The sequence below is a fragment of the Euprymna scolopes genome, chromosome 6 (genome assembly GCF_053919585.1).
Source record: "Euprymna scolopes isolate OS-2025 chromosome 6, ASM5391958v1, whole genome shotgun sequence".
In the NCBI taxonomy this organism is placed as follows: Eukaryota; Metazoa; Mollusca; class Cephalopoda; order Sepiida; family Sepiolidae; genus Euprymna; species Euprymna scolopes.
Window position 1 is genome coordinate 141,769,109 of NC_136487.1, and position 15,376 is coordinate 141,784,484.

Genomic DNA, 15,376 nt, shown 5'->3' on the forward strand with positions numbered 1-15,376 from the left:
GTCAATGGCAAGCTTGTGGGTTTTCTGAACAATGTTGACCTTTTTACTGATGTTCAGTATAACTTTCATGGTTTTCATTCAACTTCTGATCTTTTAACAGTTGTAATGGAATGGATCTGTTAGTTTATGTATAATTCAAGAGACCATAGGGCCATTGCATTTGGCATTTCGAAGGCGTTCGACAGAATGTGTCATTCTGGTCTTTTATATAAACTATTGGTGGTGAGGGTCTTATCATTAGGTATTTTGTTTTTTGTCAAAGTAACTGGATGGTGTCCCTTCATTTTTTATCCTATGAATGTTCCTCAGGACTCTGTTCTATGATTATTATTAACAAAAAGAATTAACATCTATGCTGATGATATCACTCTTTATTCTGATGTGGTTTCTCACCCATGTTCCTCGAATCAATTGAAATATGCTGTTAATCTTGAAGTTCTTTTGGGTGTAGTTATAGATTAGAGTACGAAATAGCTTGTTTCGTTTATTCCTGTTAAGACTTAACTTGTGTCTTTCAATTGTAGGCGTATCCCTTTACTTCCTAAGATTGTCGTTGATGGCTTTGCTCTTGAGAAAAAGTCGACTTTGAAACTTATTGGTCTTTCTATCTCATAAAATAGATCTTGGAGTACGTATATTAGATCCATTGCTCCTTCTTTATTCTTGTAAATTAGGTGCTCTATATAGTTCTAAGCACTTTCTCATACCTGCGCCTATTCTCTCTCTATCTCTCTCTTTCAAAATATACTATAAGACCATGTATCTAGTATTGTTGTCATATTTGGGCTGGTGAATATCTGTCCTATTTGAGGGTTGTTGATAAAGTGCAGAAACGTACCTGCAATTTAATTAGCCCATCCCTTTTTTTTCTCTGTAACCTCTTTCTCACAGACGTGATGTTGCTAGTACTACTGTGGCGCGTGTTCTTCAGGATTTTCTGATATATTCCTTGCCCGTTTTGTTCCGGCTCGTTTGACTAGTGGTCTCCATCAATTCGCTGTTTGGATACCTTTCTGTAATACATCTTCTTATCCCAGTAGCAAGCTTATAGAACTCACTTCCTGCTGAATATTTTCCTCCTTACTTTTAACCTTGGTCTTTTGTAGACTGATGCCAATATGCATCTCCTATCTTTGTGATAATCAACTTTCGTTCTTGTTAGCTCCTTACATTAAGTGGCTTCGCGTCTTGTTTGAAGCGTTTTCCATAAAAAGTGAATTAAGATATTGTTTTAACTATACGTTTTAATCGTGTTCTGTTCTTTGTTCAAATAGAATGGTTCCTTTTACGTATTTAAATTTTTTTTTCTTCGTAATCTTCAAAATTTCAACGGGTTTTACAAAAAGTAGGCAAAAACTGTGAAAAAAAAAACAACAATAAAACCAAAAACATTCAATGAGATATAACCGAAATGCCAAAGACGCTTCATGCTAAATTTAGCGCAATTTTGCCCGTCAGCTTTGGAGCGTATAAGTGACCAATGTGCACACAGATAGACAAAAATAGATAAAAAAAATGGTAAATTATGAAAGGCTTGCAAGGCTATCCGACGTTGCCTTAGAGTTCTAATTTTTTAAGATTACAGAAAAACAAAATGCTAAACAATCTGCTTACTGTTGTAATATGTATTGTGTAATGTGTATTGTGTAATGTGTATTGTGTAATGTGTATTGTGTAATGTGTGATTCATGCGTTCATTTTGTGTAAAAAGTCAGAGTAAAAATAATTAATGATCCGACTTCACAACACAGAACACCAATAGATTGACTTACGGGAGAAAGTGCGGAATAGTTACGTTATCAAATACATAAACCTAACTGTAATTTTCTCTCTCCCCTCCACTAGTGAGTTACCTGCTTAGCAAAAAAAAAAAAACAAAACAAAAAAAAATACTAATAGCTAACAGAACGGTGAGTATGGAAAAATCGTATCTTTTTTCGATATGCACGTAGACATTAGGAGTAGATGGAAGTTAGAGGATTAAAACCACCCCTAGTTTCTTTACTTATGGCTATTAAAAAATATTGATTAGGATTAAATATCAAAATATATGAAATGAAATGGCTATTAAAAAAATATTGATCAGGATTAAATATCAAAATATATGAAATCAAATAAATAACAGGCGTAGATAACTGCTGAAACAATTTTTGTAGTGTGCAATACAAACAGTATTATTTAAAGAAGTACAGACGAACATTGCCTTTACTTTATATATATGATTATATGCATGTATTTATAATCAATCCCAAAGTATAAGGTATACATTTCAGTAAAATTATGCAACAACTACTAGTCTTCCTCCTAGATAGGATAAAAAAAATTCAAAGTAGTTCTCACACTGTCTACCAAGTCCAAACCCCTGTCCCATCATCGTAATATCGCATCCCTGTGCTTATTTTACAAGTACTTCAATAGAATGTGCTCCGACTTGTGCTTCATCAGTGTAAATATTCCTAACAAACCCGACAATTAGGAAAAGTTTACGACTTTATTTCAAGGTTTCCCAAATGCCGGAAAACTTTCTGCTATAATAGCTTCTTTCATCAAAACTATTTTCTTTAAAATTTCCATTTTGGCTCCCTTTTGGCCCGACTATACGAATATGCACAAATTAATTTTCTTTTAAGTGGGAATCGCTCCAGACAAGGCGTGAATCCACTTGATTTAAGCGCCAACAAGAACGAAAAATGATTATCGTAAAGACAGGAGATGCCTATTGACCTTAGTCTTTCAAAGAATAAGGCTATAAATAATGTAAACAAACATCTAGCCACATACACATATACATGTAAAGTATATCTCTATTAATCTGAACCCAAAGTCATCTCAGTTGAAATATGCCTTGTTTAAGAGTGATTATAAGTAAAAAAGTAAAAAATAATGTTCTTACTCGAAGGTTTCGCATTAGTTTTTGTCTGTCCTTATTTGGAACGCCATCCGGAAGCATAAATGTCTTCAATTCTTTTATGCCCTGAAATTAGAAAAACACAAGTTATTTATTAGATGAACATAACACGTGTTAAAAATAACATTTTTATCGCGAATAACAATAAACGTGAAACATAGATATTATCAATCAAAGTGCTAAAAATAGAAAATAACATCGATCCAAACGGTAACCAATTGCAATACAAACAATCTGAATTGTATGTTCAACTCGCCCATCACCGAGCGCCACAAATAATTGATCATGTCCAATGGCGTACACTGATGACAGGTTTATTATTTTGCAGCCTGTCAAAGGCTTGACCGATCTCCAATCTGGGGGGGGGGTCCATTTTGTAAAACATCCACAATAAGAACTCGCCTTCCACCACAACTGAAAATAACTTTTCGGTCTTTCGATTTGTTTACGAACAGAGTTTATTTTCCAAACCATTCGATCTGTGGACGACGTTACAATGTTTCATGAAGATTACAATTCGGTTGTCTTCAAAACCTTTGCCTGTAAACAATGACTTTGCATAAAACATCATAATAAGCATTCCGATTTCATTTATCAGTTTCAATCCTCATATAATATTCTTCACAATTTCCATTGATTATTCATTATTCTTGAGTAGCTTCCGGATTTTATAAGGAGTGATGCATTAGTAAAAATAGGTTCGCAAAAGAAATGATAAAATCTTGGCAACTATCTCTCTTTAAAGAGAACTACTAGTTGTTTGATTGTGCAGATTAGCCGAAAGTTACTCGTTACAATAAGAAATAACCATAGAAGAAAAATGTAGTACAGCAATACCAAACACATAATCTGGATTCAGTTTACTCGTTTTAAAAACATTTAAAATAATAGGAACACTATTTATCTATCTATCTCGTCGGCTCCGTGCCCGGACCAATATGACTCTCTCTCCATATTTCCCTGTCCTTTATCAGCTGCCTCAAACCCCCAGGATCACAGTTGGCGTCATGTGCAATTTGCTGGATGTACGTGGATCTAGATTGTACTATACTCGCGCGCCCGCACTGCGGAGTCCACAACAATACATTTTTCACCAACTCTCGCCTGCTCCTCTAGCAGTGACCGGTAAATCGTAGACGCTGCTCCCCGATGGCAGCAGACACTGCGAGCAGGTTATCGCCATTGTTCCTTCACAAATATCAATCCCATAGTTGGCAACAGTCTAGGATTGCTTCATTAGGTTATACCGTCGCATAAAAGAGACTCGCTCATTTTAGACCTAAATAGCAGGAGTAAAATACAGTCTCCGGTAATCTGGTAAAGCCACTCATGACGCGCAGACTTATGTAAAACCTGTCATGACTAACAGCGCTCTGTCTGGTGATGTCATGGGTAGCAGCATGATAGTGGTGAGCATTGCAGGAAGAACTTAAGAACAAGTGCACGATAGGGCACAAAAGACGCTGAGCGGAAGAATCAACCATTGATCAACCGTCAGGATCAACCAGTCTAATTGAGAAACTATTGTGTCCTACTTGTAGACGTACGAGGGGCGTGCAATAAGTAATGTTCCTGACCCACTTCCCATAGCATTAGAGCAACGAAACTTGGCACAGTTATTAGTCTTTTTCTAGATAGGAACCACCCAAAGTTATGCATTTCTCCCATCGTGTGATGCAGCTCTGGACACCGTTTTTGTAGAACACCCCAACCACGACGTGACTTCAGAAATCAAGGCTGCATCATCTGGGAAACGCTTTCCTTTAAAAAGCAACTTCATGGCTGGGAAGAGGTGAAAATCAGAGGGTGCAAGGTCAAGAGAGTAGGGAGGATGGGTAAGGATTTCATAACCACACGCCCATGCTTCTGATCTGGCGACATGCGAGTTGTGGACCGGAGCGTTGTCCTGCAGGAGAAGGGTACCTTTGCTGATCTTGCCCGCCTCTTGATTTTGATAACTTCCCTTAATTTCCTCAGAAGTGCAGCATAATAGGCTCCTGTAATTTTGGTACCCTTTGCACGAAAATCTGTTATCACTACTCCGTCCTGGTCCCAGAAGACTGTGAGCATGACCTTGCCAGCGGAGGACTGCACCCTTGCCTTCTTTGGAGGTGGTGAGTCCAAGTGCTTTCACTTTCATTGACTGGGCTTTGGTCTCTAGATCATAGTGATGGGGCATTACCACCATAAGTTTCTTTCATTTCATCAAAAGTCTCCTGTGGTGTGCGTCCTTTCAAATACAAAAACCGGATCACTGCTCGGCATTCAACAGGCTCCATTTCACACCTGACTCAGTTCAAACACCTGTGAAACAGAAACCACAATTAGTTCAGAGCTGTAATTTGCCACATAACCCATAGAGATATATATCATTGCACATGCAAAATTTCAGCTAGATAAGACAACTAGAAGTGAGTCAGGGACATTACTTATTGCACGCCCCTCGTAGATTACACAGGTGATATTATCCGAGCTATTCAATGTGAAATCAAACCAGACTTTCATACCGCAACTAAGAACGCTAAAACAATAAAAGAACATGTAATGGATACAGTTTATTCATTTACAACAGATTCATCGTGAAGATCTGCATGAACACCGTTTTATTTGTGGAATCAAATGATGCGGCATTATAACTAGTGTAATGATTGACCTATTTTTTTCTTTCATTTTATTGGTAATCATATTTCCAGACCACGCGCGAAGAAAAATACTTTCAGATCATCCTATATTTCTTATGGTGAAACATACCCATCCCTCATCAATAGTTTTCTTTTATTGATTCTCTATAAATTCTTCTATTATTCCTCAGCGCTTTAATCTATCAACTTAGTTTTAATCTGATATGTTTTTTATATCGTAGATAGAAGCTGGTTATTATTCAGTTTATTCTGTATTAATATCAATAAAGGATGTTCTTTCCACGCGCAAAATAATAAATTGATGTTTCATGGAAAAATCTGTTGAAGCATAGATAAGATTTAAATCACGTGGTATTATTAAATTCTTTGCAATATCATTCGTAATATAGATGGTAATATAAGAGAATGCAAGAACGGTTTTCAGTATCTCTGTAACATAGCATGGATGCTATTATAGAAATGCTTGCGAAATGATGTCACCGGTAAAAATAAAAAAAAGGTATTCTCTTAGTCTTTGGATCATAACAGTTGATCCAGTTTTCATCACAGGTCACCAGAGCATCAAGAACTTCCTGCTTCCTGCTGTCATTACAACGTCTTTCTTTCTGATGTTTTCTGAGCAGTTTGGAGACAAACTTCGCGCAATTCTTCCGCATTTTCAGTTCTTCGCAAATAATTGTGTGTACAGTTCCCACACTGACATCAAATTCTGCACTTATTATTCTATCTCTATAGACACACAACGATCCTTATCCATTAAATTCTTTATTTGGATAATCAACACTCGTGTTCTAACTTCCTTACTCATCCCACACCTTTCATCATTCCTCACATACTCCCTGCCTTCCTTGAATCTCTTATGCCACTCAAAAATGATGCTGGATTCATATCTAAAGCAGTCTGAAGCATTCCATACGTTTCTGTGGCATTTTCCAAGTTTAAAACAGAATTTTATTGCACATCGTTCTTCTAAAATGTCTTCACATGCAGATTGCATTCTTGAAATTAATCAGCTGTGACAATCAGACTTTAGTAGAGTGTATTCCAATTCATGATGTAGCTGATCATTTTAACCTGAAAAATTCGTCAGTCATATCATAAGATGTACAGCAATAACATACTGAATTTTCAAGAGTCTACGACAATTTTAAATGCCTGTACAAAAAGCCTGGAAACTTATTAAAGGCACCTTGCATAAAAATATGATGATATATTTTTTAATGTCTGTGGCGATGAATGATTGTGAGTTAGTAAGAAAAGACGACTAACGCATGTGAATTGATGATTTTCACCGACCTGATTGCCAGTCAATTATCGACCTCAATTTCGGTATTGTTTATAAAAGAATTTGTGACACCGACGCATTTACTCGTAAACGCTAATTTTGGGATTTCACTTTCGTTGTAAACATCACCATGGCTCTAGGGCGTTTATATAGCGACAGGGCATTCCCGCCGGCATCTAACCTTTTTGTATAGAATAACTATTAAGTGTTAAGAAATTATGCTGAACAAAGATGGCGGTAGTAAATCAAATCAGCGAGGAATCAATGCAGTTACGATCTCGAGTGTTGAACAATTCTTAATAACAAAGATGGCGGCGAAGAATCAATGTAGTCTAGTTCAGTCGTTTCAAGACGGAAACTGACTTGCATCCAAAATTCGATATTTTATATAATGAGGTCGGAGTCTTCTCATTGGTTGATTGTCCTAAATCATGAGGGTATGACCTCAATGATTTGGACGATCTTATTTATAAAACTGTCCAAATCATTGGGGGTCATACTCTCATAATTAATGATGAGGATGAGTCTCCTCGCGGCTTCGGCGACTTGGAGATAGGGTAGAGTACTCGTCAAGGATCCGTTCTTGACACTCAGCCCGACAGGTGCGGGGCCGGAAATTAGCCTAGTACCTGTCGGACTAAGGTACACCGCCAGGGTATCACCCAAGAAGTCAACCTCCCAGGCCTTGCCACCTGGCTTTTGGGTGGGGCAAGTTTATTGTTTGTCACCTGAGGCGCCCCGACCGAAGAATGCCAACGGGAATTGTCGAGGCAAGAGTCTCCCTCCTTAGGGGAGCTTGACTGTATCCCACTTTCCGACCTTGTGTCACATATTGCTGTGGTGAGCGGCAATTAAATATCTACCTTCCATTATAATCAAAAACATTTTAACAATAACATTTGCATCTGGTTTTTAATTAATCCACATTCATTTAACTTCCAGTAATCAACCATATTGTTTTCCTTCCGATCGGTTGCGTGTCTGTGTTAAGTACATTCATTTCTGATGGCATTTCTGGTACACTCAACTCTAATATTGAACAATTAACGAAATTGCTGTCTGTTTGTCTCTTTGCGCCGCTTGATTGGTTAATTTATTTCGAAAGGAAATTTATAGAAAGTTATATTTCTATGTAAAAAGAAAACTGAATGAGTCGCATTTTTCGGGAAAATTCTTATTTATTTAGCATGAAATTCTTTAGAAAATATCCAAAATCCCCAAAAATCTGAAACGATTTTTAGTTCCAGATAATTTACGTAAAATTACTTTTGAATTAAACTTCTTATTTCGAAATTCTATCGCGTTGAAAACAAAGTTTTGGAAGTATTCGAAAAATAATAAGATTTCAGAAGATATATAATAAAAGTTAATATTTTGAGTCTTCAAAGTGTTCTAATCTGTTGTTGTTCGAAATTATTAGGTGCTAAACAGCTAAATGATACCAATAAAATTAAAAATTCCATTTTATATATACACGAGCCTGGCTGCCCAGCGTTGCCCGGGTGTTTGGAGGTGTGTGTTGAGCAAAAAAAAGAAAAAAAAGAAGTGGTATTAGGCAGGCGGAGGCGAAAAAAAAAAGGTGAAAGAAAATCTGACGTCTTACCTCTTTGCCATGACGCGACCGTAAGTTTGGAACGTTAAAATTAGGCAAAGTCAATCCAACCGATACGATGACTTGCAAAAATATCTCCCAAAATTCGACCCCTCCTTGTAGAAAACTGCCCAGTGGAGGTTGAAGGAATTAATGTTTTTGACCAAATTTTCAATATTTGTCGTCCGATACGTCAAGTTTTAAAATAATACCGATCTCGTTAAAATCCAGCGCCTCTGACCAAAGTTTTAGGCAGACATACATACATACATTAAAAAAAGTCTTCCTTCAGCTTTAACAGAGTATGGATACTCACTGTAGGGGTGCCTGCGCGTGAATTTATTTGTGGCAAGAGTTGCGCATTCTCCAACCACACCTCTCCTGAGTCGACATTGTTGAATACTAGCGGCAAGTGGAGGTTCAGGACGACTGGAAACAATGCCAAGGCAAGCGGAAAACGCATACAGCGCCTAGAATTCACAAATGGTCACCCATTTGGTACTATCCAGGCTCAACGTTGCTTTACTTCGATGAGAACCGGTGTGTCAACGTGATTATGCCGTATTCAATAATACATACATACATACATACATACATTTAAGCAGAAAGGTGATATTTATATTATTTATCTAAGCACATTTTATACTTTCATATGCGAAAATGATGGTCCACAACGTTACAAATGTACGAGCAATGGTTATTTACCCGAATCAAGTACTAATTATACCATACAAACTTTAGTATTGGTTTGCCCCAAAGAAAACTCAAATATCCTCAAATAGGCAAATCGAAAATATATTTTTTTAAATCTACATTATTTTTGTAGCTTCCACTAAACCCCCCCCAAAAAACAACAAAACAAAAAAACGAGAATAGTTTGTGCTTAACATTTGTTTACATTAGTCCAATAATAGTGTTAGCAAAGGGAGATAACTCAAGTTTTTTTTAAAATAGATATTATTATATTTTAATATACACAGGATAATTGAATATACACAATAGAAATCAATATCTGAAGGCAAGAAATATGTCACTTACTTCTATGATAGCATGTGTTTTGCGAGTGTTCAGATGGTAGCCAGGTGTTTTCTGTAATGCAAAAGTAAGAAAAGATACTGATGACAAAAGGAAGTTAAATCTTGATGCAAGGGAACTTAATTCAAATATTGCCAGATTTATTTAAAGTCATCCACCCACCCAATCACCTACAAAACCAGAAAATACAGTTTAAATTAGTTTTTATTAATTAATTACTTTTATAAGGATTATATATATTTTTTTATTTATTGTTAACAGGGGGCGCCCTATCTTGCGTAATCGGTCGTAAAATACGCTTAAATATACTGTAATTCATGCAGAATTCATATTTATTATTACAGAGCCAATTCTCTATTTAATATTATATTGTACCTAATATATACTACTGGTTTCAAAAGTTAAAAAAAAAATGACTTTGGTGCCAGCAAGTAGAACCGAAACCTAAACATTTAGATCTGTAGCCGCATTCCCTTCCGTTTTAGTTAATCCGACAGACAGAAAATAAAATTGTAAAATTAAACCACTTTTAGCTATGATTAGGTCTACGCATGCGCTAACTATTAAAATATATCGGTAAGTAGAAATGAACAGTTTGCATTTCAACTTGCTAATTTTGTACGCGTTATTTAACCATCCCAAACAAAGATTTTACTTGTAACAAACCATCCTTGGTATATGACTATTTTTTCTTATGAACTTCAGTGTTATGTGATCAGTAGTTTAAGATCTTTTCAGTTACTTATTTACAGGCACACACACATACGTTTAGTGCTTTATTTATCTAGAAAAACGACAAAGTAAAATGTTATCATTTTGGTGATATCCGAGTTTTACTACCAAGACATTTATTATCTTAATTTCTGTTTATTTTTAGAAAATTAATTAAAAAAATATTGCGCAGTAAACTTTTTCTTTGTTAATTTTTAACACATACTAACGAATCGAACTTGAATATTTGTTTTTTTAATAAGTATTTAGTAGAAAGTTGATGTTAACAAAATAAAAATAAAACTTATATACTAATAAATTATATCAGTAAATTATGTATCTTTTAATTTATACTAATGACTGGCTGTTTTGTTTATCTAAAAATATTTTGTCGAAAGTTGATGGTAACACCATATCAAAAATAAATAAATAAATAAACGGTCAATGAACATATCTTACAGCTTTTATAATATTGAATAACATTGGAACCATTCCAGCGACAAAGTTGAAATCATGAATATATTCTTGCTGTACAAATTGCAACGTGTAAGCGTCGTCGTAAAAACTCTCAGTGGTTGCTGAGATCTGAAAAATACAAAAAGAATAGAAAAGCTTGGAAACCTTTGATAATTATTTAGAGCTTTAAAAATTATTAAGTTTGGATTTATGAATTTGACAAAGCTTATATTGTGCCAAACAATCTAAACCGTTATGTCAAAATAGTGCAAAGAAATTGAATCGACATCATTCGTAATTGATACTCTGTTAAAAGAAAATAATAAGTTTATTTAAAATGATGATAGACTAAGTGTGCTTATAAAATTAAATAGAATTGTTCCGACATCGTTAGGTTACAGAACAAAATTGTTAGAAAACGTTAACTGATTTTATTAAGATCAATGTGTTAATCTGGATTTATACCGGGTGGAACGATAAATTTGTCGCCATAAAGAAAGAAACGTTACAGCTTTATTTTAAAACTTTTTATTAAAAAAATCAATTGGATAACGTGATTATGTTGTAGAGCTGACATCTATTCAATCTAGCTGCCTTCAGCCTCAATCACTGCCTCTATACGGGTCCGGAACTGGGAGCATGCCTTTTCCACATGCGCGGGCATGGAGCTCGGCGAATACTCGGCGGATAGCGGTGATCAGGCTAGCTTGGTGTCGTGGGAGGTCATGCTGGTGATGTTCTCGACGTATGACCAAACTAAAGAGTCCAGCGTGTTCAGATCGCGGAAGAAGTGGAGCCAGTGAGAAAAGGATACAAAGCCGTAGAACTCCTTTTGAAGCCTGGGTCGCTTTGGACTTGTGAACCGGCGTCACGTCCTGCTGCCACAATTAGGGTCTACCAGCGGTCACCTGATTGCATTAGGAGATCACCGCACTCTTCAACACACCCAGGTACATTTTGGTGTTGACTTTCAACCCGACTTCGAAGATGTGAGGTGGCATGGTGTGTGCCTCATTTGAAACCACACCAAAGACCATAACTATGGCCGGAAACTTCGTTTTCATAACCCTGGGCACGTCCTTGTTATTCGTGGCAATCCAGCGATGCATTTGAGGGCGCTGGGAATGGTCCTGTTGTCATAACTTGGATCGGTAGAGAGCATGAGATGTACAGCGGCACATCTCCAATCTCGATCGTTTAACATTGTGTCACTTTCAGACATGATAGAAGGCTCCTATCGCACTTGAGGTTTGTAAACAACTCGCCAAATAATAGATGGTCTGCAAAAAAAAAAAAAAAAAAAAAAGGAGAAAAGAAGAGCGGTTTTCATCAAGGGAAATAGAATCATGTCGCCTTTTCTAGGTAGACAATTTTATCGTTCCACTTTGTAAAATTATTGGATGTAAAAAACTTCTAACATTTGAAATATTTAATGCATAAAGGGTTTGCTAAGAATTTTTAAGCCAGTTTAAATGCTTTTCTATTAAGCACTTTAAATGTTTCTGAATTCCTTGAAAACTGTGAAGGATTGGCGAAGTAATTCATTAATTTAGTATCTTTTTTGACTATTAAAAAAGTCCAACTAAAAAGGTCCTAAGAAACCGTAATACACAATTTTGTAATACAGTTATTTTTGCGATAATATTTTGAAATTTAGTTTTCGTTTACGCTATTGCATTTTTTTTCAATAAATAGTCGATAAATAATAAAAGTAATAATTCAGTGTGTAATTATAAAACTTAATGGGAAATACACACACAAGAAGTTGTCCTAAACCTTTATTACATGTTATTGTCGTATAAAATAAAAACAATGGTCATAAAAGAAAAAAAAAACAAAAACAAAAACACCTCTCCTAAAGATAGACGCATTTTCATAGAAGCAAGTCACAAAATTCAATATTGCAAGTCAAATTGACATGTTTCACAAAAACGGATTCAATGCCGATTGCATGTTTTAATTAAATTTTCATGCCACCTTTGTTTTTTTTATGTCTATATACTATATTTAATTACACGCGAAACAATTATAATATAATGAATGTCCTTAGAATGTATTCCAGGACAAGACAACAAATACATAACTATATGAGGTGGAGGATTGCCGGGGGTCTATGCGTGGAGTAAAACATTTACAGGTTGCGTTATCAGATTTAGTTTTGATTTCTATTCATTACTACTAATGCAAAAATAGCATCTGTGTAAGCAAGAACAGACGTGTGACTAGCTTTCCAGTGAAGCCAATAAAACTGTCAGCAAACTCTCGCAACCCTGTTTGATATTATGTAAAGAAAAAAACCTTTTTAGCCTTTTCATCAAAGATCACAAACCAGGAATGAACTCTTAACTTCTCTGAGAACAAATAAAGGAACTTATGTCTTCTATAAAGCAGTGTTGGTATTTTTTTTCTGACAATATGACCATATGACACGTAAAAACTCCAGATGATTACGTTATTCAAATATTGATTGGTATTTACCTTTCGGGTGGCTGCTCCATCCCATCTGAGACTGCTCATCGATTGTTCATCTGTATCTCTTGACGAATGTCTTTCATAGTCTTCATCTGGAAATATACAAACAATGTATCTCAGGACCTTACATTACGTGTAGCTCAGCTTTAAATACATTAAATTCTGACAATAACTAAATTTTACTTTAATTGCCAAATGTATTCGACCTCATGTGGTAAAGCGAACTAATCAACATTCTATTTTACACGTAGAGCTCAAACTAAACGCAAGTCATGTTTTCTTAATCACATGAAAATTGTACTTGGAAAAAGTATTGCCTTTGCAGTCTACTTAGGAAGTATATTGAAACTATATTGATAAAGAATTATGGAATTGTTGAATAGTAATGTTTACTTTTGATAATATTAGTTAAAATATTAAAATTGCTTAGATGATTTTGACGATATGTTGGAAATCGGGAAACACTTTCCACAAGGGACTAACAATCATAACCTTTCTTTCATAAGCTAACAAACGTGAGAAAGGAAGTCCATAATATTCAATCGGATATGACGGCAAACATACAGCTAACATGGTAGCACATGGTAGCACATGCAACTCTGGCAGTCTTGTTGGAAGCATAAACGAGACAGCACGAGTTTGAAAATATCCTGCAAACGCAACAATAACTCAATTATGCACTTTAAAAGTTATTAAAGTTTCTCTTTCTCTCTTCCTCTCTTTCTACCTTTCAGCCACGAGACGATCATCTAGTTGAACAAATCGCTCATTTCTGCGACCATGTTTTGGATTCAATTTAATTATTGACGTAAGAAGTATGTTGATGGCTCTTATTGCAGCTAGGTCAGTTCATCACAATTCTCGGAGGAACAACATATCCCAGCATGGTGATGTCGGCTGTCAGCAAGATAGGATTTTAAGTGATCGGTATATAAATGATTAAACTAATTAAAAAATTAAATAATTGTGTAGGGTTAACTCGATGACACCTCGGGTTATGTCGCAACGTAATTGTTAGAAGTAAACCACGCGGGACCTACAGTTTGTATGCAAAGAGTCGCAAGGAAACAAAAACATGAAAACAATTCGACTCATTCTTTTTCCAGTGAAACAACAGACATTTATTTACATGTACTTCCAGCATAACACCTTGTCTCTTGTTCAAAAGTCTTCTCGTAATCCAGTGTGCTTAACATGACACTGTCATTTTAGGACGCGTCTTTTCCTGTCGCTCTCTGCCTATCTGTGTAACATATGTATCTGCGTCTTTTCTCTAACCCCAAGAGTCCACGTTTTTCACTTTTTATAATTTTTTTCTTCCTCGCCGAAACGTCACCTCACACACGGTTCGTTCATTTGCATACAGATGCTACTGCCATACGCGCGTCCGCACTCATATTGTTACAATGTAACAATATGGCGGTTTAAGAGGGGCGATAGTGTTCTAAAGAATAGCGTGGTGTACTAAATGATCTGGCACACTGAGTTCAAATCCCAGCTAGATTGAGTCGATTACACTATGTTTTTCCGAAGAAACCCTAACCAACTATTTACCACAGTGATTAATAAATTAGGGCACTGGATTCAATGCAATTAAATTACTGATGTAGAGAAAGTATTGATAGTTCCATGTACAATTAACTATCACAAGTATCATATGAACGACGACGATGGTAGCACCGAGGAGTACGACGGCAGAACGAGTACAGCCGGGCCGTTTCCCGTATACATTACAAGCCAGTTAACCAACTTGTAACTACCTATTGGGTTTGTATTATTCAGATTATTCAAATTCTATTCTTATAACGTTTCGGGTAATATAACCTCTGACAGTACTTGGCTGTATCTAAGCGAACACAGAAAACTCTAAAGAATTTTGATCGGACACCTTTATTTAATCTAATTAATGTAGTTTATTCTCGTCTTGTCATCTATGACCAGGCAGTAATCTCAAATAATTCGTAATTGCATTATTAGTATCGCCCGTACTGAAGATTGAATCTTCAACCCCCGGAAGACTGCCATTTAGAACTGATTATTACTTTATCACTTTATTCGTTACGCCACAAGTCCTTCCGGTTTTCAATAAGGGCGATACATTTTGTTTTTGCTAATGAAGGCACCACTTATCAAGACCTAAAGGCTACTCAGGGATAGTTTGAGATGACAGATGAGAAAAGACTTTGATGATATAGTGGCAGTTAGCCAGAATTTGATTATTTAAGAGGACGGCCCAACAAGAACTTGTTTACTTTGGACTTGAAAACGGCATGTTA

General features: G+C 35.9%; 1 protein-coding gene across 3 annotated transcripts in view; it reads right to left on the reverse strand.

Annotated features, from left to right (window-relative positions):
* The window catches only part of LOC145278009 (inositol 1,4,5-trisphosphate-gated calcium channel ITPR3-like), a 704,464-nt gene that overhangs the window by 336,649 nt on the left and 352,439 nt on the right, over positions 1–15,376 (reverse strand). For all 3 annotated transcript variants that reach the window (XM_080130185.1, XM_080130184.1, XM_080130186.1), the window contains 4 exons: positions 13,107–13,192; positions 10,632–10,757; positions 9,465–9,515; positions 2,894–2,974 (listed from right to left, as the gene is read on the reverse strand). In XM_080130185.1, coding sequence (XP_079986311.1) covers positions 2,894–2,974; positions 9,465–9,515; positions 10,632–10,757; positions 13,107–13,192 — 344 coding nt within the window. The remainder of the gene's footprint in view (positions 1–2,893; positions 2,975–9,464; positions 9,516–10,631; positions 10,758–13,106; positions 13,193–15,376) is intronic.